Genomic DNA, 17,014 nt, shown 5'->3' with positions numbered 1-17,014 from the left:
CCAGGTTGTGGGCTGCATTGGAAAAAAACAACTGAGCTTTTTGGGGGTTGTTGCTAGAATGGATACAGCTGCGGCCAGAAGTTATCCCTTAATTCTAAACGCATATAGTAATGTAAAAGCAGTAATTGCATGTATACTGAGTTTTATTCAAATTATTTATTAAATTGCCTATTAAATTGTATTTTATTAACACCTCTCCTTACACCAACCCTAAACTTTCCCCTAAGCCTAATTTAAAAATAATAATTATTGTTGTACAGAGTCACAGAAACTATGCTATATTGATGAGTATCCACAGCTTTTTTGAACTGGAAACTGTCATGGATAGGTTTAAAAACTAGGACACAAAAACGCCAACAGGTGGCAGTAAGTCTCTATCATAATTAGTCATTCATCAGGTTATTTATAAAAATATTTTTCATAAAATATGATTTATAAATACACAAAGTATTGTTTTTTTTCTCAAATTATAGGGTCATTCTAAGTTCATTCTAATAATAGGTTTAGTGGTGTGTCATCCTCACAAATTTCCTATATTACAGCGCCCTAACCACAAAATGCATTGTTTACTTATACTCCTGAAAATCATCTCCTGCCTTGTGTTATTATGCTAAAATATAATGTTACCATCAAGGGTTTAACTTTGGTTTGAGAACTGGGTGGATGCAAAATGAGGGAAATCTTCTTAAACTATATCCCATTTCCTGAATTTACAAAATTATTAGCCCTTCTGTCTTTTTTACGCTTTGAACAACAGATGCATGACAACAGAACAATCGATATAATGCCAGGGGGGTAGAGGGTAAATCATAATAACAGTACAAAAAATTAAGAAACAAAACAAGCACAAAAAACAGGAGGAGTATAAATCATTAAATAAAATTCTTACAATTACAAACAAGCAGGACCTTAACATTAATCGAAAAGTTTGGAAATAGAGCATAAATAAAAAGTTTTAATGGCATTTTTATTAGCACTATGATGAATAGTACAACAGTAATTTTTTAGTTCCTTATAAAAACCAAGTAAAACAGGGTTTTTTGTTGGAAAATTTACGCTTATGAATATAAAACTTAATTCAGTTCATGTTTATTTCTATAGCTCTTTTTACAGTATAGATTGTGTCAAAGCAGCTTAACATAGTTCTACTAAAGTACAGATTTCAGAGTTGAAGTTCAGTTTAGTTTACTTCAGTGTGGTTTTAATTTCACTGCTGAAAATTCAAGCACTGTAGAGAAAATCCACAAAGAACATCTCCACAAGTCCCAATCCGAACAAGCCAGTGGTAAGGAAAACAAACTTCACCAATTAACAAAGTGAAAGAAAAAAAAACTTTGAGATGTCTGCTGGGCACGACCATTAATCTTCAGGCCAAACTTCATGTGTGGAGCTGCATTATAGGTGCCAGAATCGGGAGAAGCTGGAGGTGTGAGTAGGTCACTGGCAAGTCATGAGGCTGGCCCACAGGATCAATGCGGGGACTCGTTTGTCACCGTGGTCTTTAATCAATCTCATGCACTTTATTCCTCCATGACTGCCACAGCATCTGCCAACCCGGGCTCATTGTGGAAACGTAGTCCCGCAGACGTTTCTGGAGACCGCGGAATACGTCCCGGCGGGTACGTACGGCTGCAGTTTTTGCGAATCCGCAAGAGGCCGCTGTTGTGTGCTTTTTCGCGTCTCAGACGTCTCTCGCGAGTGAGGTTCGCGCCCGCGCTGTTCTCGCGTGAACCCGCCAGAGGCCGCTGTCCAACTGACCGGATGATTGACTGCGCGACCGGCCAATCGGCCGACCCGCCCTCCTCCTTCCCTGAACCCAACCAATTTTACCGATCGACTCGCCCGCCCGCTCACTTCCCTAAACCCGAGCAACAGTTTAAAAAAGCGTCCAAAAAATAAAAGCCCTGATTTTTTTTTTTCCTACCGCGTTTTCGGATATCACCGCATTCTCACCCTGTTACAAAACTCGTTCACTTAATTTTTGGGATTCGGTTTTTGTCTTACCTGATTGCTGGAACCGCTCTTCCCCGGACTCGAAACCGGTCGCCGTGGTCGACTCCTCTCTGCATCTCGAGCCTGCCGACGTACACGCTGAGCTGAGTGGACAAACGGGTTGCAGCGGGGAAGCCCTCCACAAGGAGGTAAGTGGTCGGCCGGCAAACGCGAAAGGGAACGGCGTTACACCGCCCCCCGCAGCGTTCGCTTGAAAAAAATAAACGCGGCCGTACATACCTCCCGGGACGTTTTCCGCTGTCTCCAGAAACGTCCGCGGATTACGTTTTCAGAATGAGCTTGGGTTGGCATCTGCTCAGGATATGGTCTGGTCCAGGATTATGGAAACCTTGAGATCATCTCTTCACAGGTCTTGGATTGCATCAATGGCACTTCATAGTATCTAGGGACCTCGAATGAGTATTCCCAGGTGGAAATAGAGAAAAAAAAATAGCGTATCTGCTGTTCATAGTGTATTTAAATGAGATGCAAAAATGCAGTTATAAATAAACATAGCAGTTAAATAAACAAACATAGAAACAAACATGTAAAGAATGAGAGTTTCTACACTGTTAGCCCGGATTTCACGTCTAATTATACAGTTTAAGTGCAAAGTACTTAAATAATTTAATATTTGGTTCATTACTATAACATTTTAAGTGAATTCTACTTTTTTGTAGACAAAGTTTATTGTATGAATAACTTTAAGTACAAAAGACTAATGTTTTAAAAGTTTTTGATTGATCACACCCTCTGCCCCCAACCTGACTTATTGTTCAAATCAGGCAACGCCATTTTCTCGCGTTTGCAGTAGCAGGTGATTTCAGACTTCCGGTGAGTAGACTGTAAACATTTTATCCAGTTTATATTTTTGGCTGTTTGTAAATACCAGAAAACAGATAACCCTCAAGTTAACTTGTGCTCATTTAACTTGAGGGTGAGTTAATTTTTCATTTTTTGGGTGAACTATCGCTCAAGTCTAGATGTCAAAACAAGCTTTCATGTTCTCTGGGGTATTAACAACATATTTTGTGAGCATTTAAAACTATACGGTCAATGTTACTCTCTTGTTTGACAAGATGCGCTTAAGAGAGAAGTAGGCGAACTGATTTTTAAGTTGTATTGCACAGCATTTGCATCGTTTTGCTGTATTTTGAAAGGTAATTTGAATAAAAACAACCCTGTGTATTACTTTTGTGTGTATTTTAATGCATTTAAAAAGATAAATGGAGTTAATTGACACTAATTAAAAGCATTAAGTCTATTCAACTCATAATGCATATCAGAACAACTCTTATCTTTTAAGTAGCGCTTACTCAAGCTTTTAAGTATACGTTACTTAATTTTTTAGGGCAACCTGTTTCCTCTTATATTTTAAGTAAACTCAGCTTATCCGGGCTTAGAGTGTAACACAAGTGTGTCCTACAGGTGGTTAGGATAGCTATTCCAGAGGTTAGGAGCCATAAATGAGAAGGCTCGACCTCTTTTACTCGACTTTGCTATTCGAGGTACTACCAGAAGCCCTGAGTTTTGAGATTTTAAAAAGCGGGTTGGACTATAGCGAGACAGAAGGTTGGTTAGATACACAGGAGCTAGATTATTTAAAGCTTTATAGGTGAGAAGTAATATTTTAAAATCAATATGAAACTTAACATGCAGCCAGTGTAAGGAGGATACAATTGGGGTGATGTGATCATATTTTCTAGACCTGGTAAGAACACTGGCAGCTGCATTTTGTACTAGATGAAGTTTATTAAGAGGATGCTGGGCAGCCAGCAAACAGAGCATTACAGTAATCCAGCCTAGAAGTCATAAAAGCATGAACTAGCTTTTCTGCATCTGAGATGGATAGCATAATTCATAACTTAGCGACATTTCTCAGATGAAAGAAGGTGCTTTTTGTGACATAAGACTAAATAATATATGGACAAAATAAATACATTAATAACAAAACTTCATTATTCAGATTATCATAATTAAAGTATCTAATAATTAGGTTTTCAAAATGCAAATTACAAAAAAAAGCTTATTTTCATCTGAGTGATATCGCTAAGTTACGAAGTATGCTATCCATCTCAGATGCAGAAAAGCTAGTTCATGCTTTTATGACTTCTAGGCTGGATTACTGTAATGCTCTGTTTAAAAACAAAAAAACTATTTTTTAAGTCTAGACCTAAGACACTTTTTTTATTCTATTGCCTTCCTATACATTGCCTATGAATACTTTTGAGGTGCACTGTACAGCAAGATAAATGGTGCTGTAAATGTAAATAAAGCACTTTTGCTGTAATTCATTTACCGTAAGTCACTGTAGATTCTACATGAAATTGTTAACAGTGTATACTTTATATATAAATATAATTGTCTCTTATATATTTTTACTGTAATTTGCCATAAAATTAATAAATAGTAAATGAATAAATAATAAACCCAGTGGTCATTCAAATAGGATCCCTCATCAATTTAACAATACCAGAGTGCTGAGATGTCCTTGTCATGGCACCACTGGCCTAGAAAACACCATCTCACAGCTCTCTCGCGCTCGAACAAGAAGATTTGTGGGAGAAGCCACAGAGAGGCCAACGTTCACTGTGAAAGAGCTGCAGAATTCAATAGCAAAGAGCAGAGGAAAGGTGACCCACTCGACCAAATGAAGAGCTGTGAAAAAGCCCGCTACGAGAGCCTGGCACAAACATGCCATTACTCAAAAAGTGGCATGCAAATTTCCCAAGAAAACAGTGATTTATTTCAGCGTGGGAAACGATTTTGTGGATGGTTGAGACTAAGATAAATCCTTTTACTTCAGATTCAAAGCGTGTGCAATCACGCTTGCAGCCCTGTGCCCATAAAGCTGTGCTGTAATGTGCTGATAACATCATTCCATCCACTCTTTAATGACTTACTTTGTCTCTTTTTAAAACAGGAGGAATGTATGATGCAAAATATTGAGAAACGCTGCAAGAGACTGAAGCAGAAAGAGGACTCTAAATGAAAATGAACATAGGACCGAAACAAAACAAACGGGTGAATATTAGTGCATGATCTGAATTGTTCTCTCACTAACCTTATAAAGGTGCCATAAAATAGAAATCTGGATATACCTAGGTATAGTTGAATAAAAGATTTCAGTACATGGAAAGGCATAGCGTAGCCATCAACACCATTGCGTCTTCCTTTTTATATAAATCTAATTTAAGCAAAAGACCACACAAAAATAGGTGAATCAGAACAAAACAGACTTCTAGGTAGCACTGTCAGTGTTTTATTGGCCAGAAAGTGTCTTAGTAAGATAACAACAATACAAATATTTCCTCAAATTCAAAGTTTAAAGGTGCAGTATGTAATTTTGACGGGTGAAGCAGTATAGTATAGTGTTGTGTAGCACAGTATAGTGCTGCCGCCTCAGAGCAAGAAGGTCGCTGGGTCGAGCCTCCGCTCAGTTGGCATTTATCTGTGGAGTTTGCATGTTTTCCCTGCGTTTACGTGGGTTTCCTCCGGGTGCTCCGGTTTCCCCCACAGTCCAAAGACATGCGGTACAGGTGAATTGGGTAGGCTAAATTGTCCGTAGTGTATGAGTGTGTGTGTGAATGCGTGTGTAGATGTTTCCCAGAGATGGGTTGCGGCTGGAAGGGCATCCGCTGCGTAAAAACTTGCTGGATAGGTTGGCGGTTCATTCAGCTGTGGCGACCCCGGATTAATAAAGGGACTAAGCCGACAAGAAAATGAAATGAAATGTAATTTTGACACCTAGTGGTTGAACTAGGTATTGCACATCTGGTTCAAAACACACACAAGCCCAGGTTACCAGATTGACAACACTAATGGCGAGTTCAGACTGCATGATATTCAAAGTAGTCGTGTCATGGATGTTTTCACACTGCATGACTATCTGGGGAAGCGTTCTGTCGCTGCTGTGTTTACACTGTAGGATGGATCGGCGACAGGAGAGTTCACACTGCATGACATTAAAATTGGAAGATTCACGGACAACTTTGTCCAAACTACATCTCACAACCAAACAAACGCAAGAAGTGACATGCAAACAACGCAAGGTCAAGTAATATATCTTTCGCTATAATAAAAAAAGAAGGCTTTAGCTTTGGAAACTTGTGTTGCTTTTAAAGAGAATTAACAATCTCTCCTCTGCTTTTTTTTTTAACTTTCGGACCCGGTTGTGATATTGAGCAGATGACATGTCAAACAGACACAGTGACCCTGCCAAATTTACAATAGTTTTTTCTCCATTTCTTGGATCTGAGTAAACTGAATGTGAGCGCTTTTAACTTCTCCCCCAGCCTCCCGCTGGCCTGCAGGTACCCGTACTAGTGAATGCTGCCCTCTGGTTGGCTGTAGGTAATCGGCAATGTTATTTTCAATCAGAAAACATTTCACACGGCATGATCTTAATCGCAGACAGCTCCAGATATTTAGCATGCCAAATATCTCACGGGCATCGGTGACTCATCAGCAATTCTCTCATTTCACGTCCTTGGTAGTTCATACTGTGATTGACTGTTACTCACGTGAACGAGCACCGTTTCGATCGTGATTTCAGCCATTTGTTGCCGATTTCTCGAAACCTGTCGGCGAGTCAAAATCAGGGCTAAAATCATGCAGTCTAAACTCAGCAAAACAGGAGTGAGCCTGACTATTGAGCCTAAAGGCTGATTCAAGGCTGATATGAGTAATGCTCTAAATAAATACAACGATACACGATAGAAGGAATATTGTAAAAAGTTTTTGTTGTAAAAAACACCTGAAATTTTTAGAAACGGCTTCTATTTCTTGCTGCTGAACAACAGGATAAACTGACAGTACCCTGCTGAAACATCCAGCTTAAACCAGCCTAGGCTGGTTGGCTGGTTTTAGCTGGTTGACCGGCCTGGTTTTAGAGGGTTTTGGCCATTTCCAGGCTGGTTTCCAGCCATTTCTAGCCTGGTTTTAGCTGGTCTGGCTGTAAAATGACCAGCTAAATCCAGCTAAAACCAGCTTGACCAGCCTGGTGTAAGTTGGACATAGCTGGTTTTGGCTGGGCTCCCATCCTGGCTAGGCTGGTCAAGCTGGTTTTAGCTGGTCATCTCCCAGCCTGACCAGCTACGACCAGGCTGGAAATGACTGGAAACCAGCCTGGAAGTGGCCAAAACCCCTCTAAAACCAGCCTGGTCGACCAGCTAAAACCAGCCAACCAGCCTAGGCTGGTTTAAGCAGTTTTTTTTTGGTAGGGTAATCACCACAGTTACACCTGATGTACTTTATTCAGTGTTAAATGCTAATACTGTGAGTTTGAATGCCATTTTAAGTGACATTTATTGGCAAACTACTGACAGCAGCAGCAGATAGTTCACCTCAGATCGTGAAAATAAACCGTTTGAAATTGAACTTCAGAAGTGTGACTTTGTGAAAGCCAACACATATCAGTGATTCAGCATTTAATAATGTTAAAGGGGTTTAATATGTATTAATCAGATTATAAACCTTACCATTTCGTTGGAGTGTGGGGTTGGGTGATGTCGACCAATTTGGCATCGTACGATGTCTAATGTGAAACATCGCGATGGACGATGGCATCATCATCATAGGCAGCAGTAAATTCATTATTTATGAATAATTATTTAGTTCAAAACAAATTAATTATTTGTAGCCTACCATTTCAATTACTTGACCAGCATGTTTTTTGTTTTACCCATAACCAAATCATAAATAAATAAAGACACACAAATTAGCACCTGTCAATCACTTTTTCCGCAGGACACTGGCATGAATAGGCAGAGTGATCTGTGTTGTTATAAAAAAGGTGCACAACAAACAAGAACCAACCAACAGTATCTGAAGTTTTGCTAAAATTACTAAGTACACGCTTCAAAGCGAAAGGTTGAAGCAGTGAGCTAAGACACGTTACCTGAAAGACTCAGGAGCTGGAAGACTAGTCAGGATAGAGGGAAAGATGAATGCAGCAATGCACAGACACATCCTAAATGAAAACCTGCTTCAGAGTGCTCTCGACCTCAGACTGGGGCGACGGTTCATCTTCCAGCAGGACAATGACCCAAAGCACACCGCCAAAATATCAATTAAGTGGCTTCACAACAACTCGCTGAATGTCCTTGAGTGGCCCAGCCAGAGCCCAGACCTAAATCCTATTGAACATCTCTGGATAGATCTGAAAATGGCTGTACACCATAACTTCGCATCCAACCCGATAGAACTTGAAAGGTACTGCAAAGAGGAATGGGCAAAAATTCCCAAAGGCAGGTGTACCAAGCATCAAATTCAAAAAGACTTGAGGCTGTAATTGCTGCCAAAGGTGCATCAACAAAGTATTGAGCAAAGGCTGTGAACACTTATGTACGTGTGATTTTTCAATTTTTTATTTTTAATAAATTTGCAACAATTTAAAAAAGCTTTATTCACATTGTCATTATGGGGTATTGTGTGTAGAATTCTGAGGAAATTTTGGAGTAAGGGTATAAAATAAAAAAAAATGTGGAAAAAGTGAAGTGCTATGAATACTTTCCGAATGCACTGTATTTTGATTGCAAAGCCATAACACAGAATAATCATGCATTCTTAAATGTTGTCAGTTTTCTCAGTTAGAAAGAGATACAATTAGTCATTTTTGCTGTTGATCATCAGTTGCAGTGCAAAAAAAGCTTAGTTTCCAACTTTATATGGAGTATAGTGTTTGTGCCTGTGTGTGTGTGTATGAGTGAGATCTTTGTGTACTTGCCTTTATATGTCTGAAAAAATCAAAAATAGCACCTCAGCTCTCATAACATAAACATAGTAAGTGTATTTATGCGCACACACACACACACACACACACACACACACACACACACACACACACACACACACACACACACACACACACACACACACACACACACACACACACACACAATATCTGCTGTTTTCCTTCATTGAACTCCATAGAAAAGCCCGAAATGTTTTTGCACAGGCCTGTCTAAAGAGTTAAAGGTTAATCAATGGTATCATCAACGGTAAAACTGAAATTTAACCTCTTCTTGTTAGGGAATTTATTGTGTCTTGATGAATTTCTGATGAATGTATTACTCTCATTTATGTGCTTATTTGAGTGATTTCAGTATTATTATCTATTATATTATTACCCATACCTGTGGCATTATTTTCAGGTATGTGTGCTTTGGTAAATAAAAAAGTCATTCTGTGTAAATGCAGTCAGAGATGAGAAGATAAATTAGAAGAGCAGCATTAATGTCACAATGAGGGCTGATTTATGGAAGCAAGGCTAAAAGGACACCTGCGTTCTGTTCTGTAACATGATAAAGCACACCTGCACGTGCGCCCACATTCACTTGTACTGACATCTAAAAAATTATGAGTACCTATGAACTTCAGCTGAACTTACAGTTGACAGCTCAGTGGACAGTGAACAAGATATATTGTTGAGCATTGTTTTTTGGCTGAGTCATTGCTTTTGAAGCAGGAAGGAAAGACCTTAACTGAACATAGGTAAGACCCCTGAAAGACCCTGAGATTCTATTGGTGGCGGGCACCTGAGAGATTTAAGATCCCATTAGCGGAGAAGCTGATGGAGGTGTGTAATGTGTAAATTTCAACACAATCTCACGGCAATTGGTAACTTTTTCATTTAGTGGCTAATTCGTATGAATTCGTACGATCTAATTCGTACAATTTAGTACGATTTGCTTATCCCCCAATGACGGTTGGGGTTAGGGGTGGGGTCAGGTGCCACGCCTCCTCTTTAAAATCGTACTATTTCGTACGACTGAACTCGTACGAATTCGTACGAATTAGCCACTAAACTGGCAAAACGTAAAATACTTACGTTTTCTCGTGAGATCAGGCTGGTAAATTTGGGTGGAGTATTAAGGCACAGAAATGTATTTAAACTGTGTGCAAGCCTATGTTCAGGAGACACTCGAACGACCCGTCTCTGTTGTTACTGATGCTGTAACAATAAACTGCTTCGTCTAAAGACTTCGGAGATCTCAGACTTTTTTGAAACTTTTTTGAAAAGTTTGACTTTTCCACAACTCTTTTTTCCACAACATTCTCAACAAGAAAAACCACCAATAGTGAAGGAATATGATGTCAAGGCTTTGCAATCAAAAAATCTTGTTATACTGGAAGTCAATGGGGCAAAAACAGCCCCGAACATAACAAAAGGCTAACAAATTTGAGCAATAAGGGTTAAAAAAATATCATGCAGAAATATTTAGTCACAAAGATTTGGTCTGCGTTATTAAAAATGCAATCATTAATGTGTAGAAATGAATACATAAGGCATATATTACATATGCAAACAGCATAGTTCATCTTTTTATTTCGTTAAGAAAAAAAGTCTCTAAAATAAAACAATGACATAAAAAAACGGGAATGATTCTTCACAGTGTACATATTCATGGAAAACATCATGCATCATTTTGTATTATAGGAGTAAAAGAAAACATTTGAACTTATCTGCAATTTTCTCTTACATGCATACTGTATACACACATTAAAAAAGGTTGGATGTTAGGACATGGACAGAATCTTGGGGATTGTCAAAATGTTAAGGAAAAACTTAACTGCAGTGTGAGTAATATTGCAATAAAAGAGTGTAACATGACATTATTAAACTGAGGTGTCCTCCATCTCTTTATGTAAACCAAAATAAAACTAAAACTTAGACTTGTTTAATGCAATAAGACGCAATAAAAGAAACAAATTCATTCTGTAGATAAACTATGACAATATTATCAAGGTGAGTGTCATGAAACCAAAAATATTCATTCATTTATTTATTTTCCTTAGGCTTAATCCCTTATTTATCAGGAGTCGCCACAGCGGAGTGAACCACCAAACCAAAAATATGTCATGATTAATACCGAAATAAATAAAATAAAAAAATACATTTGGCTATTCTGCCAATAAAATGCATCACTGTAAAGACTAATGCACAGTAGATCTGTTGAGAAAACCTGACTAAATCCTCTTTAAGCGATGCTTAAATTTCAAAGTGTACACAACAAATGCAATGGTTTCATGACCCTCACCCACTCGGTAGAGTTAGTAGCATATAAAACGGATTTGGACATGATGAACTTTAAGCGATGAAATGCATACGTGTCAGTGCTTTAATGATGTTTAGGCTTTGTTTTTCTCAGAGGATTCTGGTGTTGCCACTTCGCCACCTCTGAAGCGCTGACTGAGCTCAGCAGACATCACCGAACAGCAGGATTTCTGTGAGAGAGGAGGTCATTTACAGCATCAAAACCTGAGTAATAGTGCCTCAAGTGCTCACTTTACTGATCCATTTTCTAGTAAACATTGCATAATGAGACCTTCAAAAAAGATGTTTAATAGTTTGAAGAGATATATTTCTTGGGTTGGCGTTGTAAATCATGGTACAAAAGCCTAGTAATAAATTGCAGATAGGCTGTAAAGAAATGCTGGGTTTCACACAATTCCTTCATGTTGTTTTAACACAAATCCATTAAGTTAACTAATTTGGTTTGACAAATTTAAGTGAAGCTTCATAAACTAATTTCAAGAGGAGCACGTGATATGACCGAGCGCTGCTGGCCACTCATCCGTAATCAGTAATAATCCAATCAGATTGATCCAAGCCTACTATAAATGGATCATTCATTCATTCATTTTCTTGTCGGCTTAGTCCCTTTATTAATCTGGGGTCGCCACAGCGGAATGAACCGCCTACTTATCCAGCAAGTTTTTTACTCAGCGGATGTCCTTCCAGCCGCAACCCATCTCTGGGAAACATCCACACACACATTCACACAGACACTCATACACTACGGACAATTTAGCCTTCCCAATTCACCTTGTCTTTGGACTGTGGGGAAAAAACAGAGCACCCGGAGGAAACCCTTGCGAAGGCAGGGAGAACATGCAAACTCCACACAGAAACGCCAACTGAGCCGAGGTTCGAACCAGCGACCCACTTGCTGTGAGGCGACAGCACTACCTACTGCGCCACTGCCTCGCCCATAAATGGATCACTTTCTCCTAATTGCTTAATCTTCGTTTTGGAGGAATCCCTCCTTCCACCCTATCTTCTCCTTTTCCTCCCTTTTCTTAAGGGGGAGCTATCGAGACCTACCTGATCTCGGATTCCCTGATATGCTTATTGACCTGGCGGGAGCCCTGGGCTCAAATATCTCCGAGCTCAGGGTTTACTTCCGGGACAGCAGGCCAAACCTGCTATAAATGCTGAGCATATCTAAAGCCACCTTTTCACTGCACACGATAAACGACAAGCGACAGACCGGAAGTCATTCATTTCCAATGGAGAGCAGTCCGGGAGCTGCGTGGAGTTCCGATCATCTCCGTATGCGTAAAATTCGGATCCGAATTTAGCTGCGGATCCGTTGAAATATTTGAACTCCTGCGAATAGACTGTACACGACCTGCCGACCGGATATGATGTATTCCAGTTTTGTCCAAGCAGATCCTTGCGCGCGAGATGAGAAATAGGAGTTTATTTGGTTATTTTTTGAATCTAAAAAAGTCTATATAAAAAAAAAAAAAACTTTTCTGTTCAGAAATGTAAGTAAGAAAGTAATAAAAATATATATTTTAATGTTGTCTCCACATTCCCTCCAATATTTTAGCGGTCTATGAGTTTCTAGTATTCTTTCATTCATTTAACCATGTAAACGCACAGAGAATAAAGGCTCTTGCTTTTGCACTCTATAGCGGCTTTCCAATGCCGCTATTTTTGGTAGAGTGAGCAAGTTTTTAACGCGTAAAAGTTAGAATCCGTAGGCAAATAGATGCAAATAAAAACGTCTTTATTTTCCAATCAACTTCCAATCAACAGAATTACTTTGGCCCTTTCCTTAATCTATATGCACACTTCTCTGTTACCTTGAGTTACGTTGAATTACACTCAATTACGAGATGAGACGTGACGATACGTTCAGTTACGTGTCAAGACGATACGGTCAAAAACTGTAGCTGCGTCCCAAATCGCATACTTATGCACTATTCTACGCCATTTTGTAGTATAAATAGTGTAAGTAGTGCGTTCACACTGAAAACACTAAAAATAATAAGAGCACTTCAATTACCCGGATGATGCACTCATTCAGCCGCTAAAATAAAGAGTGAAATGATGGACACTTCACGCACTCAACGACCGCAGGTTTGCTTACGTAGCGGAAGGGGCGGAGCTATCGGACGCACATGTTGAATAACTTTATTTATTTTGGATGGTGAAAGCAAAATTCTCCTACGAGAGTGATTATAGCGCCTCCCGATGGTGAATGCGGCAATACTCACGGCAGGTTTTATTTGATAGTTTGGTCATTTATTTCAATGATTTGGCAACCGTTAAACGTCATCAGGGAAACGGTTTGAATTTCCGCTTAGTAAAAAAACATTAGTGCTCCATTTGGGACAACACTACATACATATACTTTCCTGTTGAGTGTGTAAGTGCATAAGTACATAGTGCATGAGTGCATAGTGTATAGTGTGCCATTTGGGACGCAGCTTTTGTGCTTCCTACCAACACTGTCTTACTCCATGCAGTGAAGCCACAGTTATATAGTCTCCTACTGACACCTTGTGGCCAATAGCCAAGATACAATGTATGGCTCCTACACACTCCTTTATTTCGGACACCGTGTGAATCAGTTTCTCCCCCACGGTGCACGACAACACTAAAAATACTGTGCGGCTGCCACAAGGGGGCGTATTCCGACAGTCGTGTCCAAATGTCGTGTGCAGTGGAAAGGCGGCTTGAGTAGGAACTCTTGAAGTGGATTAAACATAACACAGTTGAGTTGTCCCCCCTAAACAACTCAAGAATTGCGTTGATTCAGCTACTTTTAAATGTGTTTTTTGAACATTATTTTAATTTTACAGACTTAAAGGACTCAATTTTAACGTTATACCGTAGGCGCAAAGTCTAAAGTGTAGGGCGCCAACAGGTTTAGATCCTGGTCTAACAAGGTTGTGCTTATTTTCTTAACGAGTTATCTGTGTGTTTTGAGAATAAATCAATAAGTGTCTCATCTCTCATTTCCCTTTAAGAGTGAGCCAGCCTTTTGCTATTAAAGGAAGGAGCAGCAGAGATTATTGTGTATGGGACTTTGTCAGACTTTGACAGGCACTTTGACAGTAACTGTTACAGGACCAGTTTCTTCTTCCTCCGGATCATAACATGTAAGTGTAATTAAAGTTGTTGCTTTCGTTTTGTGTAGTTGCACAATATTTGTTTAATTGTGTATTATTTGTAATCGCCCAGCGCAGCTTGTAATCACCTATCTATTACAGATCAGGGCTTATACTGTATCTCTCATGGGGCTATTTACATATACCGTCCAAAACTACATTGAGTGCTTTTACCATTAGAGATTTAAATGCCTTTCTGAACTCGTGATCCTCTGCTGTTTGCCTTCGACATCAGCTGTTCATACACAAATTGCGAGGTCAATTTTCAAAATAGTTCAACTTTTGCCTGTGTATGTGTGGCATACTGAATGTGTGTCGTTGGTATCGCTTGAGGTTATGTTTAGGAGTAGAGTAATATGCTGGTGTTTAACTGCATTGCTTTATTGCATTCCTACATTGGGCTCTCACATACTCTGTGTGCTACTTCATAGCCATGGTGGGCATTTCTCTCCATCTCGTGCTGAACACAGCCGACCAATCGCAACAGACATGTCATCGGTTCAAACTGCGCAGATTAGCATTGCGCTAAGGAGGGATTTGGGAACAAATGAATCGCTGAACGAATCATATGGGAGTCGTTGGTATAATTAGGTAAATATAAATGCATATAATAAGACAATGAAAGTGTTTTTTGATCTTGTATGCATATCAGCCTGTTGTTGGAAAACCCCCAAAACCAAAATATGACCTTTTATAATGCAAAATAGGGGCTCTTTAAAGGATATTTTTAGCAGCAAAAGTCTCAAAAATGACCCATATTTATATTCCTTAATGATAAGCATATACAAAAGTCACATTATGCATTGTATACATATTAATTCTACTTTATATTAGGCCAAATGTAGATACAAACAACAGGTTTTCAAAAAAATATATATTTTGACATGCTTTGACAATGGTACGGACCATTGTAGGGGAGTTCAAAATGTATATTTAGGTTGTCTATTATTTTTATGACTAATATTATTATTTAAGATACAAATCAGTGCAAAGTATTTTACACTATTTAAAGAAACACTCCAGTTTTTTGGAAATAGGCTTATTTTACAAGTCACTAAAAGTTAAAAAAGTAGAGTTTTACCATTTTTTAATCCATTCAGTCAATCTCTGGATCTGGCAGGCGAAATTTTAGCTTAGCTTAGCATAAATCATTCAATCGGATTAGACCATTAGCGCTTTACTAAAAAAAGTCTATTTTCAATAAAGGGTAAAACTGAACAAAGTCCTGGCTTGCACAGTTGATTGCATTTGATAATGTTGAAAACAAAGAATGGAATATATTTGATTCTATTTTTAATCTATTAAGCATCATTTTGTGTCAATGACAAATGGACAGTCATCCATCTAGATGACAAACCTCCAAAAAAAAAATGCACTCACCTGCTCACTGTTAGCGACTTTGCGTGATTTGGCAGCTAGTTCCATCAAAGCCAGGAAAATTCCCAGTCCCAGACCGAATGCCAGTAGTAAGAAGACTCCCTTGAGACTTGCAGGCTTTAGTGGAGCACCTTTGCTGTCTTTAGCCACACAGCTGCTAGCCCACCACTTACTGCGAAAGTAATCCAGTTCGCCAGACTCACTCAGACGGAGAATAGCAACACTTAGGTTCTTTATCAAAGGGGAGCCTGAGGGCGCACACACACACACACATACACGGTCAGATTGACAGCATCACCCATTTAATAACTACGAGCATAGTAAAATATTCATGTACTAGGTTGTTTACATACTACAGGGATTTATGATGGGAGATTAAATCATGGTCTTATGTTTAAACAATGGGCCTCATTCATGAGACACAAGCAGAACAAATTGCTCTGTAATTTATGTGTAGCAGTTCTGACGTAAACTGTTGGATTCACGAAAGTATTTGTATGAAAGAATGTATACCTTATGCATAAATGTGGTGTAAAACCTGTAAAACCTTTAAAACCTGTTCTTTTTAACCCCTTTCACACAGTGTTACTGGTAAATATCCGAAAAATTTACGGAACGACTTAAAAAAAAAAGCGCTGTTCACACAGGCGAGGACGTCACTGAATTTTTTAGGAAAAGACCGTTCACACATCCATTCCGAAATACCGGTAAATTCCGACATCATTAATCAGCAATGACCTCTGCGACTGCGCTTGTATTTGTAAAGATAGAAGGGGTCAGGCTTTGTTGATGATTTCCCTTTTATCTAAAGCTTTACCATTCGTGCAGCTGCTTTATCCCAGACACATCCAAAGGCAGAAGCGCAAACCACAGCTAAATATTTACACGTTTTACTACATTACAAATTCTGTGGATGGATAAGTATTGTGAACAACTTCGATATAAACAAGAAGGAAGACTTTCACAAGTCGAGATGTACAGTAAAAGTCAGCATTATTATTACATTTCTTAACATAATAGTTTTAATAACTCATCTCTAATCACTGATTTATTATATCTTTGCCATGATGACAGTTAATAATATTTGACTAGATATTCTTCAAGACAATTCTATACAGCTTAAAGTGACATTTAAAGGCTTTACTTTATTAGGTTAACTAGGCAGGTTAGGGTAATTAGGCAAGTTATTGTGTAATGATGGTTTGCTCTGCAGACTATCAGACAAATATAGCTAAAAGGGGTTAATAATTTTGACCTTAAAATGGTGTTTAAAAATTAAAAACTGCTTTTATTTTAGCCGAAATAAAACAAATTAGATTTGTCCAGAAGAAAAAATATTATCAGACATACTGTGAAAAATTCCTTGCTCTGTTAAACATTGTTTGGGAAATATTTAAAAAATCAAAAAAAAAATCAAAGGGGGGCAAATAATTCTGACTTTAACTGTACATAATGTATG

The 17,014-nt window shown here is 38.7% G+C and overlaps 1 protein-coding gene across 3 annotated transcripts in view; it reads right to left on the bottom strand.

The window, feature by feature from the left end:
- Window positions 1-10,288: 10,288 nt before the first annotated feature.
- The window catches only part of si:ch211-251b21.1, a 31,591-nt gene continuing 24,865 nt past the window's right edge, over window positions 10,289-17,014 (bottom strand). Inside the window, exons 9-10 of one of the 3 annotated variants that reach the window (XR_012383808.1) lie at window positions 15,559-16,712; window positions 10,289-11,220 (exon numbers count right to left, since the gene is read on the bottom strand). Coding sequence is in view for 1 of the 3 variants with exons in the window: in NM_001144802.1 (NP_001138274.1) it covers window positions 11,125-11,220; window positions 15,559-15,803 (341 nt within the window). In the remaining 2 variants the exon portion in view is untranslated. Of the gene's footprint in view, window positions 12,952-13,495; window positions 16,713-17,014 lie in introns of all 3 variants that reach the window. The other 2 variants (XR_012383807.1, NM_001144802.1) reach the window with 2 other exon arrangements.

This window comes from Danio rerio, chromosome 8 (assembly GCF_049306965.1).
Source record: "Danio rerio strain Tuebingen ecotype United States chromosome 8, GRCz12tu, whole genome shotgun sequence".
Classification (NCBI taxonomy): domain Eukaryota; kingdom Metazoa; phylum Chordata; class Actinopteri; order Cypriniformes; family Danionidae; genus Danio; species Danio rerio.
Note: the sequence above shows the minus strand (reverse complement) of the source record. Positions and strands in the feature narration are given on the sequence as shown.